Below are 13,857 nucleotides of genomic sequence, written 5' to 3'. Positions count from 1 at the left end.
CACTGTAGTAGTTGACGTGTATAGTATTGAGTCATCCGCATACATAGCCACACTGGCTTTACCCAAGGCCAGTGGCATGTCATTAGTAAAGATTTTAAAAAGTAAGGGGCCTAGACAGCTGCCCTGGGGAATTCTGGATTCTATCTGGATTATGTTGGATACTCTTTCACTAAAGAACACCCTCTGTGATATGCTAGACATGAAACTCATGCTTTCACACGTGCTCAAATGTTATCACATGTAGTTTCATGTTATCACATGTTGCTTTTATATGATGTCACGTTATCACATTAACTTCACATAAGATCACATGTGAAAGTCATGTGTTTTTCCATAAGGGTCTCTCTAAAGGCACCTTACATTAGCTCTGTGTGGTTTCCTCTCTCTCACTTTGGATTACCCTTCAGTTTCCCCCTCCCTTTTCAATAAAAACATCCCATCATTAAAACCTCTCCCTGACAGAACACCAGCACCGCAAGTGTCACTTGTTCATGTAAATTGTGATCCAGTTGACACTTGTACGGCTGAAATGGCTTCTGTGGCAAACCAAATATGATAATTAGTGCGTGGTTGTTTGGGTGAGTGAGGCAAAAAGAGGCGGTGCCTACACACACACACACACACATACATACAGTCATGGCCATCTGATTCGCTGGCTGCACACACAGCTGATCTAATTGGGGAGTTGTAAAGGAGGCTGCCTCTCTAATTAGCTTGTGTCTGCCTCATTACCCAGCTGCCTATACTGGGATGTATCACCATCACACTGTCTTTATCTCTCTCTGTGCACCTGCTGCATCTCACACACAAACACTCTCCTTCTCAAGGGAACACAAACACCTAGGCACAAACACCAACACAAGCATTCAATATCACATCAACATCACAGGCACACACACATGCACACATACACACCATTGGCTGCTGTATAGAGCAGCACAGTAAACAACAAATTGGCTGAAGAGGGGCTTTTATCTTTTAAGGTCCTATGGTGATCTGATCACAACGCATAGCTACTTCATCACTGTCATCACCACATCCACAATGAAATTACACACCACAACACAGCACTGCTGGGCCAACGCTTGGAGAGTGAAGAGCTTACCCCTCCACTTACCTCAGAGAGAGAGAGAGAGAGAGAAAGAGAGAGAGAGAGAGAGAGAGAGAGAGAGAGAGAGAGAGAGAGAGAGAGAGAGAGAGAGAGAGAGAGAGAGAGAGAGAGAGAGAGAGAGAGAGAGAGAGAGAGAGAGAGAGAGCGAGAAAGACTCTTTAAGCTTTACAAAATGAACATTAATCTAACCAATAACGAAGAGATATAAAGTATACAAGATGTACGAGACCTTGGGACTATAAGTTCTATCTGAATTAGTTCTTCACATAGAGTTGCTCTTTAGGTGGTCCTTTACATGTGAGATATGTCAGATTTTTTTTTTTAAAGTACATTACGATTTAAAAAAAAGAAACATTTGAAAGTTCTATCTGAGCAAAATCCTTTGAACTTGGTGCTATAAGGTTCATCTGCAGCCCAATCACACAATAAAATAACATATGTAAGTAAGGTATTGTACTTAATGAGTCATGACAGAGAAAGACATCACAAAACAGTTCTGAGATCTGGGATTTGAAAAATATGAATTCTCTCAAAACTATACATTTATCATATCCTTGATTATTCATGTCGGTTCTGGTCCTCTTTTGTAATTTTTTCCCCCACCACTTTTCAGAAGAATTGGCATAACGTACGGTAGAAACTAATAAATACAGGTGCCCTAAAGCATGTTTAGAACCCACTGTAGAGACATTGCTGTTTTTATCTTGTTCTATATCAATAAGAAAACCTCCATGGAAGTGGTATTTCACTACAATTACAAACTTACCACATTTTATTGATAACTAGTAAGTTGTTTACTGACTTTGAGTGTCAGAGACCAGAACAATATGTCCGTTTACTCATCCAGAGCTAAGCTTTAGCAATGTTGCTAGTTCTCCATAGGATATAGTGTATTTGTCTATCGCTTTAACAAATGTGTGATGAACATGAATTAATATATTTGATGATGTGATTAGAAAGAAGGAAGGGTATTCTCTTCATTGAATCATTAAATGTCTGCATGTTTCTATTGAAATTGAAATAAATGCAACATTCTGTGCCAGATAGAACCTTACGACTGAACCCAGATTGACAACCCCTAAAAAAACTGATTTACAAATGCCTTCAAATTTTGGGGTATCTCTAAGGTGAGGAACTTAATGGGTCATGAAAGAAGAATTCACTACAAAACCGTTCTGAGATCTTGGATGTGAAAACGTTGATGTCCAATATCTCAGAACTAGGAGCAGATAGAGCCTTAATAGTCCCAAGGTCACAAAATCATCTAAATGGTCACCTGACATTATGGAAAACACTTTCTGCATTGATCGTTGGCTAAACTGCCATGGCAGGATACACTACTGTACCTCTCAGCTGCGTGGCTGTGACTCTGGCTGTGACCTGTGACTTTGTACTGCTGTCCCAGAGAGCCCTGTGTGTCTCATTACACACAGAAGGAGTCCCCCTGGCAGTCCTCTCACACCACACAGCAGCCATCACACCTTTATTACCTCTTACTGTCTCTGATGTAACCACTACAAAGCCAGGACGAGGGGATGTTATGCGTAGTTAAAAGCTTTTAACTAGAAGTAACGTTAATATTCACAACATTCCCCAAAGTGTTTAACTTTGAGATAAACACTGGACTTTTCTGACATACATTCAGTGATAATGCTTATTTTATCTATAGAGTGGTTGAAAAAAAGAGCTTATATAAGTAAAATGTTTCTCTTATCCTTCCTCTCCCTCTCTTGCGCTCTCTCTCTCTCTCTCCCTCTTTCTCTCTGTGATACCTACATTGCCAGTCCCGTAGAGCCACAGTATATCTGGTGAGGGCAGCTGCTCGTGAATATTCATAAGCTGAGACAGTTGCTTCCTTGTCTGTTTGCATTCCTAATCACTATTGAGATGCGTAGAATCATTGTCTACCAATCACTACGCATCAAAATATGGCTAGGAACCGCTAACTCATGACTATGCAAGAAACGGTACGCTATGCATATCTGTGGGTGGTCTTGGGTACAATCTTAGTAGCAGTGAGAGCCAAGACTCATTTCCAAAATTAACATAATTATAATGAAACTTGAGCTGCTTCAAAATATGTCTAGGAACCTCTAACTCATTTATATGCAAGAAACGGTATGTTATGCATATATGTGGGTGGTCTTGTGTACAATCATTGTATTAATGAGAGCTGAGACTAATTGGATTAGATTCATTGGAAGAACTTAACACAAAGGCCACTCCAATACTGAAATAGTGTGTTTATAGATCCTTCTCCAAGTCAAACTGCTAACTCTATCATAACCAATCAATAGGACTTAACACGGTAAAAGCAAGGTGACCTGAAGCATGTGAGAAACTTCCACTATATGAGCACTGAATCAATGATACAGGCCACTCAGGCCTGGAGAGGAAATAAGAAATCCATGGCTGCATCCAGATGGTCTTATCTGGGAGCCTGTTTTACATCATCTGCCATGGTTAATAATGGTTCCTATCATCATCATTAGGGACCTTGATTACACATTCGCTACTCAACTGAGAATCCCTTTGCATACTACGGAGCTGTGCAAAGCAAGTTTGCGTGACGTACTCTTCCTGATGGATATGGTGATCACATGATCAATTCCCGTTAACCAGTGATGACATCCTCTCAGATAGTACTTCCTGTTGACAGCCAAGATAAAGGGATGCACAGTCCAAAAAAGGGTTGGTGTTCAGTCTTTGAGAGGTATAAAACATGAGAGTAGCACGTTGAAAAGGTCAGTCCCATAGAGCAGAGCAAAATGGAGAGGGTTTGGAAAGGCCATTGACTCCCAGTGGAGTCTGGTTGACAGACTAAAGCTGCTATATAAAGGGAACGGGGAACTCCTGGCTGAATAAAGACATTGTTACAGACTGGCAGCTACAGTGGCTATGACCTCAGAACTGATTCTTCTGAGCATGCATATCCAAAGGTTAGTTTAAATCAACACAAGATAAAGACTCACATTGGGGTTTTAGGTAAAGGACTTCCACTTTTATAAGTAGTCTCCAAGCTCAGACTAAGTATAGCCTCTTACCTCAAACTGCTTGACGATGTCATGGAAGGCAGGGTTGAGTTTGCAGCTCTCTGCCAGTAGGGACATGCTCCGGTCATACTCAGAGATGTAGGTAGCAAACCCAGCAAACTCCTCCCGTCGAGACAGGATCACATCCACCACCCTCTGGCTCTCCTCCCTGGTGATGGGGAATGGAATTATGTTGAGGTTTGGAGGATTGGATGAGTGTGTGTTATTGAATAACAGTTGACAGGTAATTTATTGAATTACGGACATAGAAACATGTCGATACCTCCTGAGCTCCTGAATGAATAAGAATTTAAAAAAAATACAGTTGGATACTATTTACAATCATTCCACTTGATGTGTTTAAAATGCAGAACTGTCTATGCTTTTTCGTTTCTATGGAATTTACAAGTCTGTGGGTATTTATTTATGAGTGCATATAATAATAATAATAATAATATTACCTAATTAAAATAATACATTAAACACATCTTTATAAAATTTATAAAATTGTGTCTTCAGCAGGGATATAAAAGAGGCACTGATTCTGCATATATAGATATCCCACTGTGTTTAACGTACTCAATGTCTCACCATTGTCTGATGCGTGAGTCCAGCTCAGTGAGGATGTTGCTGTGGAGTATGTAGACCTCAGGGAGTGTGCCCAGTATCTCCCCCAGCCTCTGTTCCTCCACCACAGGTTCCCCATCCTCCCCCACCGCCTCCGACACTGCTGCCCTGAAGTCCTGCAGGAGAGGGATGAAGAAGGGGAGAGAAGAGAGGGGGTAGAGGGAGAAGGGGAGAGGGATTGAGGCAGGAAGAAGGGGAGGAAAAGAATAAGGAGGGAAAGGGCAAAGGAGGGAGAGAGTTACAAAGGGAACGGGTCAGATCCTCCTAGAGCTTAACGTCCTTCCTGTTTCTCTAACCCAGTATCATCTCAGTCTGTCTTCCTCTTCCCCAGTCTCTGCCTGTCTAACCACTCAGGAAAAGGGGTTCTGGACCTGGGTTACCTACCAGCTGTTAGGTTGCATAATGACCTTGGTCACTGATACATTGTTGACCACAACCCTACCATGTATCAACATATTGACATGAACTATATGTTCTTATACAACGGATGGATCTAATTCTGGATGCTGATTGGTTAAAACCACATTCCAACCGGTTTCTATTCCATAAGTTACACAAGTAAGGCTGTGACGTTGAAATGCATATTTTACTGTTCCATCTCACTGCGCAATCCACTGTCTCATCAGCTCAACCAGGCAATTTATAAACTTGATTTCTACTGTAACATTATCTCCCCTTTCTTTCAGACTAACATTTGGTTTTCAACAATGGAGATTTGTATAAAACTTGTTGTCTGCCTCTTCGACATTTGCAACATTGTTTCAGTATTTAAATTCAATCTCCTGCTGTCCCATAGCAATGAATGTGCCGTGAGATAGGACGGGAAAGACAGGCAGGCAACCTTTCTTAGCCAGTCAAAATCATGAATCAGAATAGTTTTTATGGATATATTCAAAGACATTTCTACAGAAAAGCAGGCCAAACAAAATGATTTTTTAAATGAAAATATGTCAATCATAATTTGAATTGGTTTCTTAACCTGTTCGGAGCCAGTGTTTGGAGGATATATTGGACTTCGTCTCGGGCCTAACAACCTTGCCAATATATCCTTCAAACACCGGCTTTGATGGCATTGTCACTTAAACACTATTATTGCACACAGATTGAGTCCATGTAATTTATTATGTGACTTGTTAAGCACATTTTTACTTTTGAACTTACAGTGCCTTGCGAAAGTATTCGGCCCCCTTGAACTTTGCAACCTTTTGCCACATTTCAGGCTTCAAACATAAAGATATAAAACTGTATTTTTTTGTGAAGAATCAACAACAAGTGGGACACAATCATGAAGTGGAACGACATTTATTGGATATTTCAAACTTTTTTAACAATTAAAAAACTGAAAAATTGGGCGTGCAAAATTATTCAGCCCCCTTAAGTTAATACTTTGTAGCGCCACCTTTTGCTGCGATTACAGCTGTAAGTCACTTGGGGTATGTCTCTATCAGTTTTGCACATCAAGAGACTGAATTTTTTTACCATTCCTCCTTGCAAAACAGCTCGAGCTCAGTGAGGTTGGATGGAGAGCATTTGTAAACAGCAGTTTTCAGTTCTTTCCACAGATTCTCGATTGGATTCAGGTCTGGACTTTGACTTGGCCATTCTAACACCTGGATATGTTTTTTTTTAGAACCACTCCATTGTAGATTTTGCTTTATGTTTTGGATCATTGTCTTGTTGGAAGACAAATCTCCGTCCCAGTCTCAGGTCTTTTGCAGACTCCATCAGGTTTTCTTCCAGAATGGTCCTGTATTTGGCTCCATCCATCTTCCCATCAATTTTAACCATCTTCCCTGTCCCTGCTGAAGAAAAGCAGGCCCAAACCATGATGCTGCCACCACCATGTTTGACAGTGGGGATGGGGGGTTCAGGGTGATGAGCTGTGTTGCTTTTACGCCAAACATAACGTTTTGCATTGTTGCTAAAAAGTTCAATTTTGGTTTCATCTGACCAGAGCACCTTCTTCCACATGTTTGGTGTGTCTCCCAGGTGGCTTGTGGCAAACTTTAAACAACACTTTTTATGGATATCTTTAAGAAATGGCTTTCTTCTTGCCACTCTTCCATAAAGGCCAGATTTGTGCAATATACGACTGATTGTTGTCCTATGGACAGTCTCCCACCTCAGCTGTAGATCTCTGCAGTTCATCCAGAGTGATCATGGGCCTCTTGGCTGCATCTCTGATCAGTCTTCTCCTTGTATGAGCTGAAAGTTTAGAGGGACGGCCAGGTCTTGGTAGATTTGATACTCCTTCCATTTCAATATTATCGCTTGCACAGTGCTCCTTGGGATGTTTAAAGCTTGGGAAATCTTTTTGTATCCAAATCCGGCTTTAAACTTCTTCACAACAGTATCTCGGACCTGCCTGGTGTGTTCCTTGTTCTTCATGATGCTCTCTGCGCTTTTAACGGACCTCTGAGACTATCACAGTGCAAGTGCATTTATACGGAGACTTGATTACACACAGGTGGATTGTATATATCATCAATAGTCATTTAGGTCAACATTGGATCATTCAGAGATCCTCACTGAACTTCTGGAGAGAGTTTGCTGCACTGAAAGTAAAGGGGCTGAATAATTTTGCACGCCCAATATTTCCGTTTTTGATTTGTTAAAAAAGTTTGAAATATCCAATAAATGTCGTTCCACTTCATGATTGTGTCCCACTTGTTGTTGATTCTTCACAAAAAAATACAGTTTTATATCTTTATGTTTGAAGCCTGAAATGTGGCAAAAGGTTGCAAAGTTCAAGGGGGCCGAATACTTTGGCAAGGCACTGTATTTAGGCTTACCATTACAAAGGGGTTGAATACTTATTGACTCAAGACATTTCAGCTTTTAATTAATAAATATTTTGTATAAAATTCAAAAAACATAATTCCACTTTTACATTATGGTGAATAATGTTTGCACCAGTGACAAAATATCTCAATTTAATCCATTAGAAATTCAGGCTGTAACACAACAAAATGTGGAAAAATCCAACTCAGAAGCTGACGTTCGTTAGTGTTAGCATTCTCATAGAGAATGACTGGCGGTGTTAGCTAGTTAGCATTTTAGAATATCTGATGGCCGTGATTCATACCGGTTGTATCCCTTTTCAATCAAAGAACAATACTTGAAATGGCAATTTTGTTAGACACAGAATATCAATGACAAAATGTTTTATGTAGATATTTGCAATCTGTTGTTCCATAAAGATAACTAGCTAACAACACCAGTCATTCTCTATGAGACTGGCCAGGGGTGGCAGGGTAGCCTAGTGGTTCGAGCGTTGGTCTAGTAACCGGAAGGTTGCATGTTCAAACCCCCGAGCTGACAAGGTACAAAATCTGTCGTTCTGCCCTTGAACAGGCAGTTAACCCACTGTTCCTAGGCCGTCATTGAAAATAAGAATTTGTTCTTAACTGACTTGCCTAGTTAAATAAAGGTTAAAAAAAAGAAAAAAAAGACTGGTTTCTAGGTTTATTCCCAGGTTCCTGCCTTTCTAGGGAGTTTTTCCTAGCCACTGTACTTCATCTGCATTGCTTGCTCTTTGAGGTTTTAGACTGGGTATCTGTATAGTACTTTGTGACAACCGCTGATGTAAAAAGGGCTTTATAAAATACAGTTGATTGATTCATTTATTAATGCTAATGAACATTAGCTTCTGAGTGCTTATGGAGGAAGACAAGTTTAAATGTTCGGACGCGCCCCCTGCCAACAGCTTCGGTACTACCCACAAGAGGTAAAGAAAAGTGAATCTCTCATTCAAGTGCATTCATTCATTTTAGTGCTGCATTAAATGGCTTAAAATATGATAATATATATTTTTAAATGTTGTATTGTATCTATAACTGAGTTGATGTCTGACTTGTGTTGTGCTAGCCATCAATTTGAATTTAAAAAAACAAACTTTTACCACATATTTCAAGCTACGAATCCATGGTGGTGAAATGCTAATTCAATAGCCTACAACAGGGATGGGGAACTGGCCCCACTGCCTTTTTGTAGGCCCGACAACCAATAATAATAATACTTTTTTTTTTAATTGGGGGGGGACTCCGTCGGGGTCTCAACTTACTGTTGAGAGTTAGAATAATAGGTGCAATTTCAGAATTTGTTTGTGCAGTCACACAATTAGCCAGTGTCAGCCAAATATGTTTAGATATAGTTTCATGGCCAGCTTTCTAAACTTGTAGTAAGCATGGTTAAATTACCGACCGGGGTGGAGCCCATTGATCATTAGATGTCATATTAAAAACTGAAAATATTTGCCTCCAGCCTATGGCAAAATGTGTAGAATTGCAGCAAACTTGCTTTAGAACGGCAACATTTTATCTATGCCCCAATAATTTGCATCTCTGTAATTTATTTGAGATAGCTAAACTAAAAAGAGGAACTTGTGTGTCACGTATACCTAGCTAGCTATATCTAGCTTGAGTCAAAGCAGAAGCTGTCACTCTTCATCAGCATAAATCCCAAATATTGATGAGAAAATTATATCACCACTTTGTGCAATTCAAAGACCCAAGCCAGCTAGTTGTCGTGGATGACAGATCAGGTTTGTAAAACCTAAAATGTGTTTTATGGTCGGGACAAACTGCACACCCAAACTGCATACCCAAGCTATTGATCTAGATGTTGAGCATTTTGAACATGACTTTAAAGCAAACCAAAGACAGGAAACTAGCTAGTTAGTGAACTATTTTCCAATAAGGCATTACTTTCACAACCCGTCTAGCTAAGATAATACTTTTCACCTTGTTTGTCGATCTGTAATGCTAGTTAGCTATGCAGTTCCAACCTATCTAGCTAGCTGCCCATACAACCAGCTATCAATGGGCAGCTAGCCAGTTAAATATATCTAGTACAGAAGAGACATTCATCAATACGAAGTTGGATATTAGTAGCGTTGTAGCTAGTAAAAGATCTATTATACAGCCAGTTAAGATGGAGAGCATACGATTTAAACCCCCAAAATAAACATGTTAATTTCAAGCAAAACACATGTACTGTAAGTGAATGAGTTTTTCAACATTCTGAAGCTTTCTTTACCCTTTGTGGTCGTTGCTAAACAATAGCCTCACATCATCGATGACACAAACCTGTCTTCCTCCATACTAAGTGAAAACAATTGTTTTCATTTTTTAAATAATTTTCCTCAAAATAGAACATATCTTTCAAATCCTGTGCACATGAATGAATAGTTTTTCATATTTAATTCATATTTAACAACGTTTTGCTTGTTTGTGAGTGGGCCGGAAGGAGAAAAACAATCACAACAAATTGGATGTGCTCTTGTTGTCAGGCGTCATAAGGTGAATAGGTTCCAGAAGCCATTGATGACATCACGTCCTGTGTGTCAGCTCCTTGGTTTGTGGTGGTTCTCTCCGGCCGCCAGCCAGCCCAGTGCTTAGGTTTATCAGTGTTGTTCCAGCTAGATTGACTACCTAGCCTTGACAATGTGGGCTCGTCAGCCCAGGGGTAGTTAGTCAGATGATTATGCAGAAACGTACGCACCAGGCATTGTCTGAGGTGAATTTACACAAGCGCTGGAGCACATCGGTGCTCATTTGACGCCAGGGTACCTTCCACAGAGAAAAATCTAGAATAGGTCAATGTTACCTTCATTTAAGGTGTCCACCCCGAGATTGGAAGGTTGTGAGTTTGATCCCCGGGGAAGTCATACCAAAGACAGTGAAAATGGGACTTGATGCATCTCAGCATTAAGGGGAGAGATTGGGGGTAAGGGCCTGTGATAGACTAGCATCCTGTCCACGGGGTGTACTTGTACATCAAGCTGCTACACGGGATAGGCTCATGCCATATGAGCTGTTCTGGCTTGCGCAAGGCTACTTACTTAGCTTTATTCAGCTATGTTCACTGTAACTTCACCTCTTCAAAAATAGGTAGAGTATAAGATAGCAATGGGGTTGGTTCTTTGTACCAGTTACCTTAGGCAGATAATACAGTAAAGCAGAAGGGGACATTCTGAATGAGGGCAGTGAGGTGAACCAACTGTTGATTCCCAGAGGTCAGTGATGCATCAAATACAGCTGTTGTCATTCCTCTCCATGATTTCTCATTTACTGCCTGTCAGAGTAAGTGTACAGTCTAGATCCCAGCAGGTTTGGCTGAAAAATGGACATTTTCCAGTAAGGCACTGGAGCTCGACCTTCACATATAGAATAGATTGAATGCGGTACCATGAGTAATTCATTTGATCCCATTTTGATCTCAGAAGAATGTTGTTTGGGGAGCCATTGCATTTGAAGTAGGGAAACTATTAACCCAGAATGTTGTGGATTCAATTTCCATATGCAACAAAAGCTAAATGAGACTCTTGCTTTGAAGGAGTCATTGAAAATAAGAATTTGTTCTTAATTGACCTGCTTGGTTAAATAAAGGTCAAATTAAAAAATAGTTTGCTGAATTGGTAAACTGTTGATATTTTGTCATGGAGCTAGTTTGTGTGGTTGCTTGGATAGTTGGAACCTGACAGCTTGAATCCAGGGAACCTTATCATTCATACTGGATACCATTGAGCAAGGGCACTACCTGAATTAGTTAGTTAGGTGTACACCCATGATTTATGATCGGTTCATTTGAATGTAAAAGCTGTCGTCTATGCACTTTGATCCCATTAAACAAACTGAGTAATGTAAATATCATACACAAGTCCACTCTAATGATTGTACAATACATCATCATTATACTAGGTTTCTTATGTAGATTCTGTAGACATATCGACGTCTTTTTGTTGCTTTGTTACTGAGTCTTTCATGTAAAAATCATGAACATTCTTATTCATTACAGTGTGTTCTTTCATGAATTCTCAATCCTGCACACTTGCCTAGGTTTTTTGAATACTGAATGCAGGTTGTTTAAGCTTGTTTCCCCCCCTTCTCAATAAGGTTATTATATCAGCTACATGTCCCTCATACGCACCTTCCAGGCATGATATTCAACAATATTTCATTATTCTGTTGCATAATGCATAAATGCAACACTCACCTCTTATGAATCTTAAAGCTATAACAGTAGAGGGATGTTCCTAAGTGGGTTCCCTCTCCAACAGACCTAACTCAGCAATCCATGCATGATTGGAACAGACCAGACATTCCTAGACGACCCCCCTCCTCCTAGACGACCCACCCCACACACACACCCCACACACTCCCTAGAGCTCTCTCACACTCAGCTGGGGGGAAAGACCACCGTCAGTGAGAGTTGGGAGAAAACACACAAGCTATTGTTCCATTGTTTGATAAGGAATAACAAAAAATACAACACATTTCCAGACCCTGTCCCCAAATGGGAAGTGAAGTTCTTCTGAGTTTTCTTCTCCAGGACTTTCCCAAATAACAGGCTGACGTTTGATCTGTTCATATATTTGTCTCTCAGGTTTGACGAGGCTTCCCTGTTCAACCAACTGTCTAATGTTGTCATTTGACCCTGTATGCTTTAATTCTATACACTGGGGGTGAGAGTAGATGAGATAAGTAGAGGGTAAAGCTGCTGTCCTGTGTAGGGGCTTAGTGAGCTGTGAGTAAGACAACTGTGTCTGTCCCAGGGGAGGGAGCAGCCAGGACATAAAGTAGCAGCCACGTCTCCTTCACAGCAGCAGTGATGAATGCTAACTCCGATGGGATCGATAGCACATGATGAACGGGAGGCGTTAAAACACACAGTGTCACAGTATTATCTCACGGTGGTGTGTATGTCTCGACTTGTTTTGTGTCTGCAGTGTTCTAAAACTGAAATTGATGAGGTCCAGACGCTTGTCCTTGTAGATACATGATGGATTTATATTATAGATGGTGTTAGCTACCAGACAGCCATACCAGGAGGGACAATTGATATTGTTGAAGCATTTTGACACCTTCAATCAATTAGTGAACTTTCATATGTTTTCCCCAATTCTTAGAATAGAGAAATTACCCTTCTCAAGAGCATTCCTTCCTAGAGAAGTGCCATGAAGCCACTGAAGTTTTAGCCTGTGTGGTGACACTAACACAATCACGTTTTAATGTAGTGATATGCAGTTCGGGAATGATTTGTAACTTTTTTGAATGACTCTTTTTACTGCCTCGAGTCCTGATTATTTTTTCTGAGGGACTTTAGTCGTTCATTTGAACTTCTGGCTGGCCCGCAATGAATTCCACTGCAGGATTAATACGCAATACTCTGGCTCAGCGGCTCTGGAGACGTGCTCCGACCAACAGCTGTCTATGATACACTCACCGGACAGTTTATTATGAGCACCCGTTTAGTACCGGGTCGGACCCCTCCTTTGCCTCCAGTACAGCCTGTATTCTTTGGGGCATTCTACAAGGTGTCGTAAACGTTCCACAGGGATGTTGGTCCATGCTGACGCAATGACATAATGCAGTTGCTGTAAATTGGACGGTGGTACATTCATGCTGCAAACAGCCTGTTTTGTGTTGAGGTCTGGGTAGTACGCAGGCCACTCAAGTAAACTGAACTCGCTGTCATGTTCCAGGCAATGTTTTTCCACTCCTCAATTGTCCAGTGTTGGTGATCGCTTGCCTACTGAAGCCGCTTCTTCTTGTTTTTAGCTGATAGGAGTGGAACCCGGTGTGGTCGTCTGCTGCAATAGCCCATCGATGACAAGGATCGATAAGTTGTGCATTCCAAGATGACGTTCTGCTGTTGTACTGCGCTGTTATTTGTGGCTGTTAGCTTGCACGATTCCTGTCATTCCCCTTCAACCTCTCTGATCAACAATATGTTTTCGCTCACATGACTGCCGGTGACTGGATGTTTTTTGTTTCGCACCATTCTCTGTAAACCCTAGAGACATTTATGCATGAAAAGTCAAGAAGTGAGGCCGTTTCTGAGATATTGGATCCGGCGTGCCTGGCACCACCGAAAATGCCACGCTCAAAGTTGCTTAGGTCACTTGTTTTGTCGATTCTAACGTTTAGACGAACAGTAACTGACTGCCTCGATGCCTGTCTGCCTGCTTTATATTACAAGCCACGACCATGTGACTCACTGTCTGTAGTAGAAAAACATTTTTGTGAACAGGGTTGTGTACCTAATAAACTGACCGGTGAGTGTATATACAAGCAGGAACATAAA

General features: G+C 40.9%; 1 protein-coding gene across 2 annotated transcripts in view; it reads right to left on the bottom strand.

Moving 5' to 3' along the window:
• LOC124031433 (FYVE, RhoGEF and PH domain-containing protein 5-like) overlaps nucleotides 1-13,857 on the bottom strand; it is a 46,612-nt gene that overhangs the window by 17,456 nt on the left and 15,299 nt on the right. For both annotated transcript variants that reach the window (XM_046342657.1, XM_046342658.1), the window contains exons 6-7: nucleotides 4,735-4,886; nucleotides 4,156-4,312 (exon numbers count right to left, since the gene is read on the bottom strand). In XM_046342657.1, coding sequence (XP_046198613.1) covers nucleotides 4,156-4,312; nucleotides 4,735-4,886 — 309 coding nt within the window. The remainder of the gene's footprint in view (nucleotides 1-4,155; nucleotides 4,313-4,734; nucleotides 4,887-13,857) is intronic.

Source organism: Oncorhynchus gorbuscha, linkage group LG03, assembly GCF_021184085.1.
Source record: "Oncorhynchus gorbuscha isolate QuinsamMale2020 ecotype Even-year linkage group LG03, OgorEven_v1.0, whole genome shotgun sequence".
NCBI lineage: Eukaryota > Metazoa > Chordata > Actinopteri > Salmoniformes > Salmonidae > Oncorhynchus > Oncorhynchus gorbuscha.
Note: the sequence above shows the minus strand (reverse complement) of the source record. Positions and strands in the feature narration are given on the sequence as shown.